The 19,132-nt window shown below is 34.5% G+C and overlaps 1 protein-coding gene across 2 annotated transcripts in view; it reads left to right on the plus strand.

The window, feature by feature from the left end:
* The window catches only part of LOC109830631 (RNA pseudouridine synthase 7), a 37,959-nt gene that overhangs the window by 8,413 nt on the left and 10,414 nt on the right, over positions 1-19,132 (plus strand). For both annotated transcript variants that reach the window (XM_020397948.1, XM_020397947.1), the window contains exons 6-7: positions 11,420-11,498; positions 11,638-11,720. In XM_020397948.1, coding sequence (XP_020253537.1) covers positions 11,420-11,498; positions 11,638-11,720 — 162 coding nt within the window. The remainder of the gene's footprint in view (positions 1-11,419; positions 11,499-11,637; positions 11,721-19,132) is intronic.

The following is a 19,132-nucleotide window of genomic DNA, read 5'->3' on the forward strand; positions in this document are numbered from 1 at the left end:
TCACATATTGGTGCTTCGAAAGTTCATCCGAGATCCAAATGAGATTGTTGAGTTGTCTCGACTCTCGAGTGGAGATCAAGCCAGACTTGGCTTATGAGGAGAAACCTGAGCATATTGTGGATTGTAAGGAACAAGTATTTAGGTGTCGAATCATCAAATATGTGAAAGTTCAATGGAAGAATCATTCAGAAAGAGAAACTACTTAGGAAATGGAAGATTCTAAGCAAGAGATATATCCAGAGCTCTTTAGAGACTAAGGTATGTTAAGTTTCGAGGACAAAACTTCTTATTAGGAGGGGAGAGTGTAGTGACCCAATACAAATTGAATTATTATTTTCCATCTTAAGAAGTTCATACAAATGATAATATTAATAAGGGGTTTCTATGAAAAATGTCTCCAATCCTTTTCCTGCTCATTATCGCCTCACCAATTTGGTGGCTCTTGGTCATTAAAAGACAGGAGACACTGCCTCATGAAAAATAAATATTAATGAGAAATTCAGATAAAAAAATCTAAGAAAACAAAGTGAAAATTAAAGGAAAAAACCAAGAAAACTCATCATCGTAATAAAACCGGCTGGAGAACTGAAAGATAGTGGAAGAATCCAGCCAAAGGCATAACCGTTCTCTTTAGTTTTCTTTGATTTCTTAATAAATTGATGGGGGTGTAAATAATGAACTGAGGTCAGCTAGCATAATTGAGAATTAGGGAATAAAAAAATAAAATACATACTAGCTCCAGTGAGGACTTCGTCGTCGATCACCTAGTTGCCAGCGAGCTCTCACCATGGAGAAGCCACCCTCGATGGTAGAGCAAGGGGCACGACCTGCACCTGAACAATCGCAGAGGAAAAAAACACGCGGAGGAAGAAAAGGGGATCTGAGGATGAAGAAGAGATGGAGGAGAGAGAAAGAGAAATCTAAGTTAAAATAATAAAATTTCTTTAGGACCCCTAAAAGTTTACGAGTTTATATATAGGTCCATAAAGTAAAAGAAATGAAAAATTTTGTTTAGACCCTTGTTGCTCTGTTAATTACCTACAGGCCCAGAAGAGTCAAACCCTGATAAGAAATTAAGCGTGGATAATTGTTTGAACACCCTTGAAACTGTCTGAAATTGTTAAGAGGTCCAAAACTATTAGAATAATCTTATAAAAATTATGATAAATTGCTAAATTTAGCAAAAAGCTTGTGTACCTTATTTGTAGATTTTAATTATTATTTGTTTATGCTTGAATATGATTGGCTTTAGATTTTGAAATGATTAACCTATAATATATGTTTGTCCTGAATTAATATTAGTCTTATATTTTTATATTATAAGATCTGGTTGATATTCAGGAGAATAATATTTTGAGGAAGTGATATCCACTAGAGGTGAGTTACAATTCTCACTAGTATTTTTTTATAATATAAACATTCCATTAGTATTATAATTGACTGATCTTGTGCTTGAAAAATAATTATTCTATTATTTTTATGTATAGAAAACCATATGTTATTTGATCGATTTGTCTCGGCCTAACTCATAATATGATTTTGATTTCTTATGAGATATTGAAAGTAAATTTGATTTTGTATAAAATGTGATAAGTGATTTTGATTCTCATGCGATCTTAGATTGTTAGGGTTCTGTTTTTGAACCTATACTTTTGTTTTGTTTTGATGATTTTACAAACAATTTATAACTAATTTTGTTTTCTAGTGATTGTGACTTATTACAAGTTTTATCAGAGTTAAAGATCCAGATCAGTTATGTTTACAATCATTTAGGTATTATTGTATATATTGTGTGTTATTCTCTAAGCTCAATATATATATATACACACACTTAACATCATGTTTACATTGTATTGTTTTACAAAAGTTTTGCAATACACCTCTTTATCAAAATCAAATGTATATGTTTACATATTTACACATATATGTGCACATTTGCTAAAACGATGATATCTTACAAATGGTAAATGTAATTTCCAAAATTTCTTCACAAATATGTTTAATATCATGTTTATAAACTATTCCTAAAGTTTTATATTTTTTAGAATTTATTTGATATTTTTTAACAATGTTCAAAATTTTAAATTTTCTGTGTACATGTTTATGAGTCGACTCATGAATAATAGAGTCCTCACAAACTGATGTGTAGTTTACAATTGTTTCTGATGAGTCGACTCACAACATCATGAGTCGACCTATCAGGTTGAGTCGACTCATGCCTATCATAAGTCGACTCATAAACTGTGCTGGAAAATGTGTTTTGTTTCTGCTGAGTCGACCCATGACTTCATAAGTCGATCCATGCACTATGAGTCGACTCATGAATTTTATGAGTCGACCCATAAGTTGGTTTTTAGCCTGTAACGGGTACTTATGAGTCGACTCATGAATAGTACTGAGTCGACTCATAACACTGTAACGGTTACTTTCTGTTTTTGTCTTCTTCTGGCTTTTTGGTCTTTTTACTTGGGTTCTTGCTGATGTCTTGGGATGTTATAAATACCCAGTGCATTTAACATTCTGACCAACCAAGAGATTTGTTAAATTAAATTTACAAGTGCTTAAGAGGTGTTTAAAGCCTTGTTTCAAGCCTTGTTTTAAAAGAAGTTTTTCACAAAGAAGAAGCTTTCAATTTCAATTGAGGAATTCATCATCATCATCATTTCTCTAGTTCTTTGTGTTTATAGAGAAGTTTATCTAAACTCTTTTATATAGCTTATTGGTTGTCGATTTCATATTCATGTGTTGCTATATTAAAATTTGAATTAGAATTTCATTATTCTCATTTATCACACACACCCTTATTGAGCTTAGATTATTTCATACAATATATTTGTGGGCATTGGTGTGTGAATTAGTGAGAGTGAGCTTCATTGTGTTCTCATTCATTGTAGAGAACAAAACATTGTATTTGAACTTATATTGTGAGTATCACTTGTAATACACTTGTACACCAATAGTAGTGTGTGGTGAGAGACGGGGTCGAATCCAATAGGAATGACGTCAGTTGACGAACCTAGGGAAGTTGTATCCGAGCACTTGAGGAGGAGGACACAGGTTAGAGACCAACACTTAGTGTGTATAGTGATTGCATAGTGATTGTTGTGAGTTTTTCGGTGAGCTTGAAAACCGAGTGTGTAGAAGTTCCGGCTTCAAAACCGGGTTATGATAGTGGAGATCTCCTCGAGGTAAGGAGCGGGGACGTAAGTCGTGGGGACCGAACCTCGTGAACATATTGTGTGTTTGTGTTTGCTTGGCGTTCATCTTTATTTGTGCTCACATCATATATCGCTTTCATCTCTTTATTGTGTCACATTCAGTTTACACTTGTGTTTATATATCCTTGCATATATTTCACCATATAGGATATATCTCTTTGTTCATACTGCATATTCATGTTCATATCTTGTTGTATATTTTCTTGTAAGAATAATTTATTAATTAGTTTTAATTGATATAAAATCGGATTAGATTAGCATAAGGTCCTAATCACCCCCACTCTAGGATCTAACATAGATAACTGTGAATATCGCTTTATTTGCAAGCTATTGAAGAAAGAAGTGATTTAAATATGTTTCGACAATTTAACAAATTCAAGAGATTTTACGTGATTTGGTATTTGGAACAAAAATAAATAAAGTGAATTTGTTGAACCATTTTAATTGATATGATGAGTTTACACCCATTCACTTAATTTGGAAGTGTTTGTAATGTTCATAAGTGAACAAATTTATACCAATATTACTTTTGGTACAAGCAATGTGTTTTTGAGATCAAGTAATATGACAAAGTGATATGATGAGTTTTTAAAATTTAGCAATTTGGTAAGTGATGTGTTTTTTTTTTTAAATCAAGCTATTTGATAAGTAATTCTCGATGTTTTTCAAATCCTTCAAAAGTCCACTATAGAGTGGTGTGTTTATATACGTCATATGATGAATGCACTTTTATCTTGCCTTTTTGGGTATTTGTTATGTGGCTAGCGGCCTATGGTAGTGTTAGGTGCATTCTGTTTTTGGAACTATGTGTTAGGTGATGTCTTTTGGTATTTTCATTCTACTAGGCTATAATTCGTAGCATTAGTGTGACTATAAGGTGATTCTTGCATTATATGAACGACCCATCGAGATTTGAAATCCTGACATTTGATTGTGAATTTGAGAAAATAGTAATCTTTTTGGTTTTGCACAAATTTAATAGTCTGTTTTCTTTCTTAGTATTTACCTTGATTTCAAAAGGGTTTGATTTTGGAGTATACTATAGTATATTCAATTGCTCATAAGAAAGAAATATAAAATGTCGTTTTCCTTCTGAAAACAACAATAGTATGTTGTTCTTGAATTGTATTTTGCTATTTTTGGAATTTCCAGAGCAGAACTTATAATTCACTATTTCTAGAAATTATTATTATTTTGTTAGATGCCTAGGAACTCTAGTGGGAAATGTTCTCATTAAGACTAGCTCACTCTGTCATTTTAAATTTTTTTCATATGTGAGATAGCTTCGCAATAAGCCGAGCTTTTGGTTGTGCGCATTGCTAAGAAGCGTTTATATGAAAAAACCTCTCCGGTGGTGTTATGTACAACCAACAATGTGTTTTGCGTTGTGAAATATTTGTAACGGTGAGGTTGTGGATTGTAAATACTGATTATATATAATTTTCTCTGAACTTCTACTATTTATGTATGTTTTGAGAAAATCTATGTGATATGAAGTACCATGCTTAACTTGTGTACGGGACTTGTCTTATGCATGGGTCGCTGCTATCGCGTAACCCGTATTTATAAATTTTCGCTGCAGTTTTGGGTTGTGACACAAACAGTATTCCCTTGTATCCTTAAATACATAATGCTTTACATATTCAATGTTCAGACACATTTCATTCTTTTAAGGTATGGTTTACACATACGCAGAAGAGATGTAGGGAGTCATTTGATAGAAATTATTATGTGGATTTTACTTGCTGATTCAAAAATGTAATATGACAATAGACTTATCTATCACTTCAACAATATCTATTTGTTTTTCTTATTTGAAAGTAAAAATATAAATCTGTCTCTTTGGGAACAATTGTTCTTGTGATGACATATTGAGAATGAAATTAATTTGAATTGTTAGCCAAGTTCCATATGCTATATTTTTCTGACTAAAAACATGATTATTGAGATAGTAACTGCCATAAGAATAATGAGGGGGAGAGATCAAAATTGGCACTTATTATTTGCTTATTCACATCGTGCATGTACTAGTCATGTTTTTCGTATGAGCTAATGATCTTGTATTCGTATAAGACTAGAACAGAATTAATTTCTAAAAATACTAAGGTGGATTTAGGCTTTAGAAAATATAGTTGATACTGGAATAGTTGCAAGACTAGAGATAAATTTAAATTAGTAAGAAAAGGAACCTAAAATAAAGATTTTTGCTACTTCGGGTCAAGAAAGAGGATTTGCCCATACCTTTTGAAAGAAACCATGCTTAAATTGCTAGAATATTATGTGCTTAGTAGCTATAGGATGCCCCTAAAGTTGGTGAGATAATGCAATGAGCCATATTTTATGGATGTTAATGCCAAGTAATTATAGAAATCAACATATCCAAAAAAGAATTATAGCTGAAATGAGAATGGTGTAGAAATGGACGTGACAATATGCTCTAAGATTGGTTATGTAACAAATGCGAGTATTTTCTCTATTAGATGAGGTACAAAATATGCTATAAGATTGGTTATGTAACAAATGCGAGTATTTTCTCTATTAGATGAGGTACAATTTAGGACAACATGATAGAGCTTTAGATGGTTTGAACATGTGCAACAAAGACCAATAGGTGTAACAATCACTATAAGTGCTTGTATTATAAATTTGATTGCAATTAGTGTAGACCAAAATGGAAAGGGATTGCAGTAAAAATAGAATATATTTATTGTTAGTTGAGGATGCAACCCTAGGAAGATGGAGAAAGGATTCATGTGGTTTATCTGAGAAGTTTGAGATATAGGATGTAATTCTATTCTTGAAACATATCACTTTAATTGCTCATCTAATCAATTTTATTTATATATTTCATATGGTAAGAGAAGATTAAATGGACCAATAGCAACAATAAACTTTTCTCTCTGTGATGGCATTATCATTTGAATGCATCTCGAGAACTTATATTTATCAAGTTTGTATAATTTTTGTACAGCAAACAAGTTCTAAATTGTTTTTCATCTCATTGTTCCAATGAAAAGTCAAAATTAAAGCCAAACTTTAAACACGTACACATACATACATATACGTATACATTTTGTGTGTGTATACACATATATATAGGTAGTGCCTTCAAAACTATATTATATGCTATCAAATTACTCGATCAACTCTGTTGATTTTGATTTATATATATATATATATATATATATAATACCACGACCACACAACCGACACATACATAGCTGTTGTGTGTATCTAAATATATACACACACACACCACACATACAGTAGATGTGTTATGTGTATTATAGATATATATATACACAGCACATCACAAAATGAATATAAATACTACCATCTATATGTATATAACTACCACCCCACATAGATGTGGTGTGTGTATATTATATATATATATATATAATATATAGTATATATATATATAATATATTCTATATATACAAATGTATTAATAAAAAAAAACCTATAGATGTACATATAGAGGATGTATATGTTTATATTGTGTATATATATAATAAGGAATAGATGTGTGTATTGTACAATACATTAAGATGTATATCTGTACATGAATCCATAATATTATATATATATATATATATATATATATATATAGTATATTATTGTGTGTGTGGTGTCGTCGTGGTCGTGTGTGTGTGTGTTCAATATCCGTTATAGTACATACATATATTACATATTCGATGTTTGTGTTATCATATATACACACACACACACATGTATATGTATTCTATACGATCATGCATGCATATTATCATGTTCAATTATGTATATAATAGTAAGTATATATATAATTATATATATATATATATATATATATTAATATATTTATATATATATATATATATATATACATACATACATACGTACGTACGTACGTACATACATGTAGACGTACGTCTCTATGTATATGTATATACACGGTGTTATTTTGAGGTGCAAGGCGTAATGCGGGGCGCAAAGGCCCCTTACATGCGCAAGACGCACAATACGCGCGCCTCATTGAATTGAGGCGCACAACTCAAACTAATATTTTCCAACATAAGACAAAGAAGCATATAAGCAACATGTTTATAAATTGTCACATATAAAGACAAAAAATATAATTTCACTTACTAAATCACGAAAGAGTCTTAATTAGCATGCATAACATAGAGAAGTTAACAAGTTTTCACAAATTACAATGCAAGATAATCTCCAACATAAGCAAAAGTCTATGAAACAAAACAAGCAAGTAACAAATAAGAAATATGTATTTTCATTTAAAATATGATATATGTATTTTTAAGTAGCAATTAAGTGATTAACAAACATGATTGTTCATAATTTTCTAGTTAGCATTCTTAATTGCTATTTGCTAGTTAACATGAAAAGATAGAAAATGGAGGTAACAATTACATATTTACATGTTCATAGTTTTCTAGTTAGCATACTAATTAGAGAAGAAAATTATAATTAGCAAACAAGTATACTAAATTACTAATTACTGTTTCCTTTTTATAGGTTAAACATGAAAAAATGGAAAATGGATTAGCAACTAGCAAGAAAGAGTTTATTACATGATGTAAATATGTAATATGTAAATTATTTAAAAAAACAGAAGAAAGAGTCTATTACATGATACATGTGTCGAGTGCGCGTGAGGCGCACACGAGGCGCACGTGAGGTGCGCGCCTTGTGTGCGTGCAGCGCCCCACCTCTGGTGCAGGGCGCAATTGTCCCAGCCCACAGCGCCCCGCGCCCAGGGTGCGCCCGAGGCGCGCACCTCGATAACAATGATATTAGCTATATATGATTCACTGATAATCAGTGTGCAATGCAGTGTGTGTATATATGTATATATATACGTGTGTGTGTGTGTGTGTATATATATGAGAAATATGGGTATGTTTGGTACCAAGCACAAATTTTGTGCTTGGTAGTGATGTGTCACATTCTCATTCACTCACTACCTATGTGAATTTGTTCTCACATTTGAATGAGTGGAGGGGGATTTGACACCTCACTACCAAGCATAACTTTTTATGCTTGGTACCAAACATACCCATATTTCTCTGTCTCTCTCTCTATATATATATATATATAGAGAGAGAGAGAGAGAAATATGAAGAACCTTGGTACCAAGTTTCTCCATTGAACTTGATAGTGAGGTGGCCAAATCAAGACCCTACATCATGCCTCGGAGAGAGAGCCTCAATTACTATTCACCTACTTTAAAAAAGAGGCTCCATCTCCGAGGCATGATGTAGGGGCTAGATTTGACCACCTCACTACCAAGTTCAATGAAAAAACTTGGTACCAATGTTCTCCATATTTCTCATATATATATATATACACTGTTTTAAAAAACCTCCGCCTAGTCCGCTTAAGCGTACGCCTAGGTCTAGGCGGTACCTAGGCCGCCTAATTAGCGCCTAGCGCCTAGGCGGTATTTAGGCTGCCCATCTAGATTTTACGAGCGTTTAGGGGACCATTGTCTGTTTACGTGGATTGTACCCTGTAGGCCTTGATTGTGATTTTATATGTCGTAGCCTACACGTCATCCAAACTCCATTAACCTCCAAATATGAACACCTTTACTAGCTCCTCCAACCTTCAGCAAAACCTCATCGACCACTACTTAAATAAAGAAAGAAAAAAAAACGCTCAGAAACCGCTTAGGCGCCCGCCTAGACGACCAAGCGCTGGGCGTCAAGTCCGACGCCTAGAAGCGCCCAGCGTTTAATGTAACATTGTGTATATATATATGTATATATATATATATATATATATATATATATATACACACACATACACATACACACACATGCATATATATATGTATGTACATATACATATCAGTGTTTTAAATGCCAACCGTCATGTCGAACATGTCGGATTTCGGGGCCAACCAACAGGATATGAAGCTTTTCAATACGTATTGCGTTTTTAGGGTTCATGTCGGATATATCAGGGGACATGTCGGACGAATACGTCGGGGGACATGTCGGTTATGTCGGCCGATTTTTCAGTTTAAAAAGTTTGCTGATTTTTTTAATTATGTTTGTCTAATCAGGTTTGTGTTTAAATTTCTGATTGTCTTAATGTTGCTTCCAAAGATAGAGCCCCATCAGTTAGGGGAAATGGAAAAAAAAGACCGAAGTTATTTTCTATCGCTTCTCTTCTCTCTTTCCTTCGACATCTCATTGGTCTCTTCTCTGAGCTGTTCCTTTCACATCAATATTGGGTGATCTTCTCTCTCCTTTACTGTCAACATTGGACTCCTCTTTTCTCATCTCTTTCCTTCAAAATTAACCCTAAGCATCATAAGTTATTTATTTTTTTATGGTTAGACAATAAATTTATTAAGTATGTTTAGATTTTATTTATGATATTTATATTACACATGCACACCATCCAATATGACAATCCGATATTTTTTTCTTTCCCCCCGACATAATATCCCCGATTTTCGTTATCCGACATGAATTTTAGTTGTCCAATATGAACCTGACATTCGACATTTAAAACATTGACATATACATATAAATGTACATCTATATGTATATGTACACACACATGTATGCATATACATATAGACATACATCTATATGTATGTATACACACATCTATATATGTGTGTGTGTGTGCGCGTGCGCGCGTGCATATACATATAGATATCCATCTATATGTACATCTTTATGTATGTGTATATATATATATGTGTGTGTGTGTGTGTGTGTGTGTGTTATATGTATGTATATATAGATATACATCAGTATGTATGTATACACATGCATCTATATGTGTATATGTGTGTGTACATATATATGTGTATATATATATATATATGTATATGTATATATTTGTGTGTGTATACACTATATATATACATATACACATATATATGTATGTATACATACATATATTTATATATCTGTATATGTGTGTGTGTGTAAGCAATATGGTGGAACTTGGTACTAAGCACAAGTTTTAGAAACAGAAAATCATGTATCGTGCTCTTAGGTATTTCATGTTATTATATCCAATTTTATACTTGATGCTCCATTCTTTTTGGAGAGAAAGCTGGATTTTTTTTTCTCTGAAAGATGCGCCATACTTTTTTTATGAAGGTACATTTTGCAGCCTGGCGTCTACCCTAGTTTCTGTTACTTTTTCATGGGAACTATATAGCACACTCTTCATGAATGTTGCTTTCTAGAGTTTTGACCACATCCTAAGATGCTACATTGCTCATCTTAGTGAACATGTAATGCTATAATTGAAATAATCAGATCAATGCTAACAAAAACTTAGGTGATATTAGATGGAACAATCCAAAGAGAAATTGAAGAGCTAATATTTTGGTATGATTTGGTTATGTGATTACTGTGTGTAGCCGTTTATCCTTGTCTAAGATAATGTGGGGAAGGATTGAAGGAATCAGATTCTTCACCACCATTCCTATTAATGAAAAGGTCTGGCATGCTTAATCAAGTATCGCATACAACTAATTTTAAAACTAAATGTCTTATGTAAAAACTATAAAAGTTTTTTATATTCGCGAAGAAAAGGAAAATCCTTGATACTAATTTTATCTGGCAGTCTGATGAATAATGTCTAAATGTACTGCAAGTTTATGCTATGTTATATAGGTTAGTTACTTGCTAGGTTACATGATGTGATTCCCTGAAATGGAAGAGGAGCACGTGACAGATGTCCATGTGAATCCCAATATTTCTTCTTTATGACATTTACTATATGATGGACACTGATAATGGGAAGTACTTGAACCCTTTGATGTAATATTAATTTAGATTTAGCTTTTATTGTAGGGTTATGACTTGGAATTTGTTGTCACGGTAGCATCTCATATTTCCTAATTTGAAATGGTTTTCGTCCTGGACTTTCTCGACTACTGGATGAGTAAATCTGCATGTTTGTTTGAGTCACTTTTTGTTACATACTAGCATACTTGATCATAACTAAATTACCTACTACTCTTCATTGAGAATATTAGTTTTTGCTCTGGAGATAATTTTACCGCTACATACTTGATTCGTTTTCCCTTTCCCTTTGCAACTTATGCCTTCTATCTGAAGAGTTCGAAAATATTCAACTCTGTTTTTGAAGGGAAAATCACATGTAGAACTATATCTTTTTATTGATGTGTAGAATGTAAATTCCTGATCCTTTATTTTTTGCAGGTGCATCCATGTGGACAATACCGTAAAAATACTATTGTTGGCATCCTGCAAGCAGAACAGGGCCTGGCACCTCTATTTCGTATCCATATACCCCCATTAGTTGACTTTAACCTGTAACTTTTTTTTCTCCGCAATGCCATCTGCTTTACAAAAATCAAATTGTGCTTGGTTATTTGAGGATTTCTACTTTCTCCTTGACTCTCAGCGTATTCTTATAGCTGTTCATCGTCTCGATCGCCTTGTTTCTGGTCTTCTTATCTTTGCTAGAAATGCTGATAAAGCTGAATCCTTCAGGCAGCAGGTATCATTAATGCATTATTCTTTTGAAGTGGCTTGTATCAAATGGAACTCTTTTCCTTTTAAGGGTGAAGTTTCCTTTAGCACTTCGATTCTAACACCACCAATCTGAATTTGTTGATTATTACATAAACTATATTTTGTTTGGGTCAGATTATACAAATTTATACTCTTCCAAAAAGATGTTTATACTTTCTACATGTTCCAATATTTTCCACTGTACTCCGGAATAGTTTGTGGTCATCTGTACAGCACCAGAAGATATCACCCTTTAGTTATTATTGTACAGTCTATCATAAATCATTCACAAAGACACCTGTAGGCAGTAAAAAACGCAAACTGTTTAACAAAGATTAACCAAGTACAATGTGGGGCCCACCAAGGGTATTTTGGTCATTCAATATGACCAATGGATTCAATAAAATCAAAATAGTCCACAAAATTGGCTAAGGATACAAAGCTACAAAATCCTTTGTCAAAGCAAGCTACAAATTAGTGTTAAACCCACACAAGAAATAGCTTGTGGCGCGGATATGAGCGGCGCATGGCTACGAGAGGCGCGTGGCATATAGTTACGCATGACAGATAAAGTACACATTGCCAACAGTAGCACGCAGCTCAAAGCTGCTCATGGTTATAACTTATAACCTCGCGTCTGACATGGGGTTATCGAGGACAACAAGCTGATGTGATGGTGACCTATGTCAGAAGTCAAATCACCCAAATCTATCACATTTAATACCAACGTACTGCATTTAATGCAATGCAGAACGGGGTTCTCTTCATTTGAGTGGCACACAATTGTAACCCCATGCTATTATGATGAAGTCCAGGAGTCGTTGACCTCCACAACCCCGTGTGTGCTATAGTCCAAGGTGCGGGGATATTAAAGCTGCTACAGTCTTATCAAATTTTAGTGTAAACTGACAGTCATAATCGCTTGTAGCCAAGGTTACAGAAAGTGCTAGGCGGCCCATGCGTTTGACCCGACGCCTAGAGCCTAGGGGGGCCTAAGCGGTTTTCCTAGGTTTTATTTTTTAATTACAATAGTAAATACCTATATTATAGAAAGCTTAGGCATCAGATTGACGCTTAGACAGATTTTTTTTTCTTTGTTAAGTGGTGGAGGAGAAGATTTTACTGAAGAATGGAGAAGGTAGAGGTGTTCATAGTTAGAAGCTGGTAGAGTTTGAATGAGGTTAGAGAACATGGATGCTGCTATGGAGGAAATTACGATTAAAGCCTAAAGAATGCAGTCCACGTAAGCAGCCCATGCTTCCCTAGGCGCTGCCAAAATCCATGTGCTAGCGTAGGAACCACCTAAACGCTAGGTGCTAAGCAAACAGCCTAGGCATTTCCTAGGCCTAGGTGGGCGCTTAGGTGGGCTAGGTGGAGGCTTTCTAAAATATTGCATGTAGCACCCTCTTGGGGACCATGTGCTGTAGTGAATTGTAAAGTGTTACATTGCATTAAATTACTATATGATGGCAGAAGCCCTGCATGAGCTGAACCCCGTGCAACGAAGACTTTTTCAGCCTATAAATAGAGCCCCTCTACCAACTGTTCAAATGCTCTAATTTTACTCATTTATTGCAGCGCTTCTTGCCAACCGCCCGAGCTCTTCAACTTGGGCTGTAGTTCAAAAATCTTGTGATTCAAGATTTTTTACCTCTTGTCACTTGATTGCAACGTCGTGTTAGCACCCTATAGCCTTATTCCTAAAGCTCGATTTTCTTACTTATCAAACGAGGAGATCTCTCCAAGATAAATCTTAGTTTTTCATCAAGTGGAACTCCCTTCACACCAAACTCGATCAAGAAGCGGGTCTCAGCAAGTTAACTACAAGAACATTCACGTGATCAATGGAACAAGAAATCCAGTCTTTTTCGGCACAACTATCCAAATTGAAACACTTGAATTTACTTCTTTTGTCCTAAGAACAATGGTGACTCTACTAGGGAGTGCATCTTCACTATTGAGGAGCTAGTGTCACAACATGATTTTCACACCCTTAGATCTATTGTTGAGACTTTCACAATCGAGTTTGACCAAATGACTTACGAGTCACTGAGACAAGACAACAGATGTAACCATGCGCCGAAGCATGACATGACTGCTGTTAAGTCATCAGCCTCAGCTATTGTTGAAGCTCCGGAGTTTTTAGCGAAAGCCAGACACATGTGGGGTTGAGAGTCACAACTCGACTTTCATTTCTATTTAATAAATGGTTGTCTACATTGTTGCACCCTCTGTTGTCACATGGGGGGTATGTTAATAGTTCCACCATGTTCTCCCAATAAACAACTGCCAAAAACCTCGGTCACCGGCTGGTTAACTTAAGGTCTTATCTCAACCCTTCGGAAGAAAACACGGTCTTGTATTAGGAGAGCCGTCAAAATTGATGATGATAAATTGTTGTTTGCAACAATTAATATGACGGGCCATGAGTGCAACCAATGTTGAAAAAACTCGTTGTATAACCCGTTATAACATGTTTTGTAGCCTAACGGTGCCCTCTTGTTATGTAACATACCTATTTATGCGAAATTGTTTAACCCAGACAAAAACACGTTATATTGCGTTAAATGTGTGTTACATTATATAACCTGTTAACATGAGTTTTCTTAAGGTTAAATTGCATCTTTAGTTAGGATGCGTGGATGCATATTTACCGTCCAAATTATTTAAACCCTACACCTTTTAGTCCCGATCCCCATGTTCTCTTCCTACGAATATGCGATCTCTTCGCCTCCTCCAACTTAAACTCTTACTCTTTGCCTCCTCTGAAAGTTCTCCGACTATCGGCGGGCTTCTACGACTCCAGTGAGGTAAATTTTTTATTTATCAGTTATGTATTGGGCATCTCAGGTTATATCTTTTAACTAAAATAGTGATTCTAAAATTATCTTCTCAATTACAATCTTTTCTATTGCCAATTTACCCTAAATCATATCAAGTTTGTTGCTCTATTATTTTACCCTTCAACATAATTTTTTAAAATCTGTCACAGAATTAGAGTACAGAGATTACTTAGTGGGTTAAATGTGTTGGTGAGATAATTACTTTCAGTTATTACTTGATTTTGGTTAGATTTTAGTTTTTAGTTTTAATCTAATACTAGATTTTGTAAAATTAAGTTTGCACACAATCTGTATATGTAAAATATTTCTTATTGTTGTTACATAATCATGTTTAGTTTGGTTGATGTAGTGAACTTGATTAGAAATTAGAATATTTTTGTAAAGTTAGGAACTCGAGAGTTGGAAGTGTTTGGTTTATTGTAGACTTATTTTTATTGCCTTAAACTTGACAACATTAACGTATTTGATCATTTGATGATGCTTTTTAGAATAGTTGTTAGTTATATATGACTAACTTTTGTTAAGAAATTATGATACTATATTTTTATTTTTGATATTTGTGATGTTATGTTTGAAAAGTTTGATATTCTAAGTATTAAAGTTATTATGAATTGTTAATATTTGTAAAACATCTAAATAATTAATAAATAATATAACCTACGTTATACATTATGTTTTTTTACGTTTTTTCATTAACTCTTAACAGGAGGTCAAGCGTTACATAATCCATCTTTGTTATTTTCAACATTAGGTGCAACATCACCAACGCTAGTGGTGGCAGTGAACTAAGCAGGGGGTACGACCCTTAACTCTCCCTTCATATTATGACTCTGGTTTTGACTACCAATCCTAGAGGACATGTTCCAAGGCTACCGGGGACATCGTAATTGTTGACTAGCAATGGATATTACTTTTGTCATATATTAAATCATCAAATGATGAGTATGAGTTTGCTTGCGGATTCTAGTTTGCTATTGTCCTAGATTAAGAAAAGTTGACACTTGTGGGGCTGATTCGAGATTAGCGGCCAAAAGTGATCAGGTGAGTAGAGGAAAACATGGACCACAAGTTGAAGTCTTTAGCACTAGCTGTTGCGACAATTAGACTGTGAAGATTAGGTGATTCAAGATATGCATAACCTCATTCGAAGTGATGCCTTAGCCTATTCTACGAACCGCCAAATGGAGCACTCTTGGTATGCTCGATGATACACATCAATCAAGGTTATCAATCGTTAATGTTCACAGTATTCGTCTTACGGTTGCCTATCGAAACGATCTCTCCAGCTTGCCTACATTAGACCGCCCAAATAGGGGTGGACAATAGGATGTGATGACTTGTCTTGCGAGCGAGCTCATGCGGGCCCAATGGCGAGGCGAACGGGACCAGTGTTCCATATTCGGTCGCTTGTTTTTGGGCCTTGACGGCTCAGCTCACACACAGGTTCAAGAACAAGCAAGATAGGCCATATCATGGGCTGACCCACCTGTCTCACTGTTTTTTGGTTTTTATTTTTTTTATTTTGCAATAGTTTTCTAAGTATTGTTTGACACTTAAAAATTGCATGGAATTAACAAACTCACAATTTAACCATTATAAGAAATGAAAAAAATAATTTTATGAAGTAAAATTGTATATTTGTATACATTGACGGAGGAAAATATCGTAAATACAAAGCTTTAACATGGTTCGAAGCAAGTGCTACGTCCGCGAGCAATAAATAATTGCTCCTACGTCCGCGAGCAGTAAATAATTGCTCCACTAGTTTAAAAAGTACAATAACAAAAGAGATTATAACAAATTGTAACAAAAGTGTTTGTGTAGTAAAAATTTAACTTAATTAGATGGCCTACGAGACGTGTCTAGTTGAGCGAGTTGTCGGCCTGCATGGGCTGGGCCCAACCCATCCCAAACTCACGACACGCTACTATAGCCGGTCAAATCTGACCCGTCTTACATCAGGTCAAATCGGGTTGAACCTAAATGCGGTATGTTCAACATTGAACCTCTAAAGATGATCCTATGATACGTTTAACTTCAAATAATTTAAAAATAGTCAAACACCTGGGCGCATGACCAGGGGTCTAGGCACTAGGCGTTCGCTCAAACGTCTAGTCTGCCTAGCATCTTCTGTAACATTGTCGAGCTCCCCCGATCTCTGTAACTACTAACAAGGTAAAAAGTACTTCTTAAATATCTATTTAAGTTAGTTAACAACAGTAACTTAAACTTAAGAAGTATAAGTTAACAGTAAACTTAAGTTTAAGTTTAAGTTTAAGTTTAAGTTAAACTTAAGTTTAACGTAACAGTAAACTTAAGTTTAAGTTTAAGTTTAAGTTTAAGTTAATATTAAGTTTTTTGTTGATCGTAAACTTAAGTTTAAGTAAACAGTAAACTTAAGTTAACAATATTTTAGTTAACAATAAAATTAAGTTTAAGTTTATTGTTAACTTAAACTTAACAGTAACTTATAAGTTAGCAGTAATTTAAGTTAAGAATGAGTTTTTCACTGTTGAGATGAACTTATAATTTGAGTTGAGAAGTATAAACATACAAAGAGCTATTATAATTAGTAAACCAAGCAATTTAGTTAATAGTATTGATATTTTAGTATTTATGTATCTTTGATTGAGTATATATATATTTATCTTCAAGTATCACAATTAAAAAAATAAAAAAGGAAAAAAACGCCCAGAAATCGCTTAAGCGCTCGCCTAGGCGACTAAGCGCTGGGCGTCAAGTCCGACGTCTAGAAGCGCCCAGCGTTTAATGTAACATTGACAACAAACCAATATGATGGTGACCTATATCAGAAGTCATATTACCCAAATCTATCACATATAACGCCAATGATACTGCATTTAATGCATTGTAGAATAGGGTACTATTCATTTGAGTGACGAGTTGTTGCAACCCCGCACCAGCATGATGAGTCCAAGAGTCATTGACTTTCAAAACCCAACATATGTCCACGACGCGGGGAGACTAAAGGTGTTATAGTCTTATCACATTTAATCTAAACTCATAGCCGTAACTGCATTTAATGCATTGTAGAATAGGGTATTGTTCATTTGAGTGACGAGTTATTGCAACCCCGCACCAGCATGATGAGTCCAATAGTAGTGAACTTTCAAAACCCCGCATATGCTATAGTCCAAGACGCGGGGAGACTAAAGCTGTTATAGTCTTATGACATTTAATCAAAACTCACAGCCCTAACTGGCACAACACCCTCTTAACGACTGTACGCCATAGTGAGCAATAAAGAGCTGCACTGCATTAAATTACTGTATGACATCAGAAACCTCACATGAGCTAAACCGTGCACCACGAAGACTTTTTCAAGCTATAAATATAGCCCCTACAACTTTTCAAGGGCCATAGTTTTGCTCATTTATTGCATCACTTATTGCCAATTGCCCGAGCTCTTCAACCTCACGCTGCAGTTCAAAAGTCTTGTGATCGAACACTTTCTGCCTCTTGTCACTTGATTTTGATCTTGTGTTGGCACCCTATAGCCTTGCCGCTAAAGCCCTGTTTTTTTACTTATCAAATGCGGCAATCCCTTTAAGATAAGTCTTAGTTATTCATCGAGAGGAGCTACCTTCCCACCAAACTCGATCAAGAAGCGAATCTCAACAACAACTAGAACGTTCATGCTGTCAACAGAGCAAGGAATCTTACTTGGATTCAAACAGTTGTAATTTTCATTCCAAATCAATAGAACAATGACAACTTCATTCTACTTTTGACCCGAAAACAACACCAAAACTATAAACAATCCTCCAAAGTTAGACTGTAACTTGCTCTTCATACTTGTGCTTCCACAAAACAAGCAAGCAGTAGTACTGCTCAGAAAAAAAGGTGTAACGAAACATCCAGTCAGTTGGGCAATTCAACAAGCAAGCGTGAAACCTACAAAATTCTGGCCTTGGAATGGTTGGGATCACATTAAGTTCTCATCAAGATATAATTGCCTGAAAGGTGCATGTTTGATTGTAACATATAATGGAGACAGAGAAACCAACGATGTCATTAGAATCATCCTAACAGCATATGACCACGAAAAGAGAGCCACCTTTCAATCAAAGTCAACACAATATATTGAATAAGGTTAAAAGTCAAAACTCTGGAAGCAAACTTCAAAGTAATCCCAATAACTTCATATAGTGCTGAAACTTGAAAGTGCTTGTAACTTGCAAGATCTCTTGCATTAAATAGTTTAATTTAATATGCTAACACAATCTGCCTTTTGATACATACAATACCTTATTTTCAAATTATTCACTTAATATTCAATTTCTCAAAGGATTTGTTCATTTAATCTCACTGGTCTCATAGAACTAGTTTGATTTAAGCCTGTAGTTCAATAATAGCATGAGTCCACTTAACTCATGGACATCTCTGATTGGAGCCACTATGCCCCTCCAATAGGATTGAAAAACTGTAATTATATTTGACCACTATGATATCATGAGTAAGTAATTTTTCACATGATTTTATCAGCACATGTGAACCCTAAAGCAATTATTCAGGAGTATAAAATCTGTAAAAG

The sequence above is a fragment of the Asparagus officinalis genome, chromosome 2 (genome assembly GCF_001876935.1).
Source record: "Asparagus officinalis chromosome 2, Aspof.V1, whole genome shotgun sequence".
NCBI lineage: Eukaryota > Viridiplantae > Streptophyta > Magnoliopsida > Asparagales > Asparagaceae > Asparagus > Asparagus officinalis.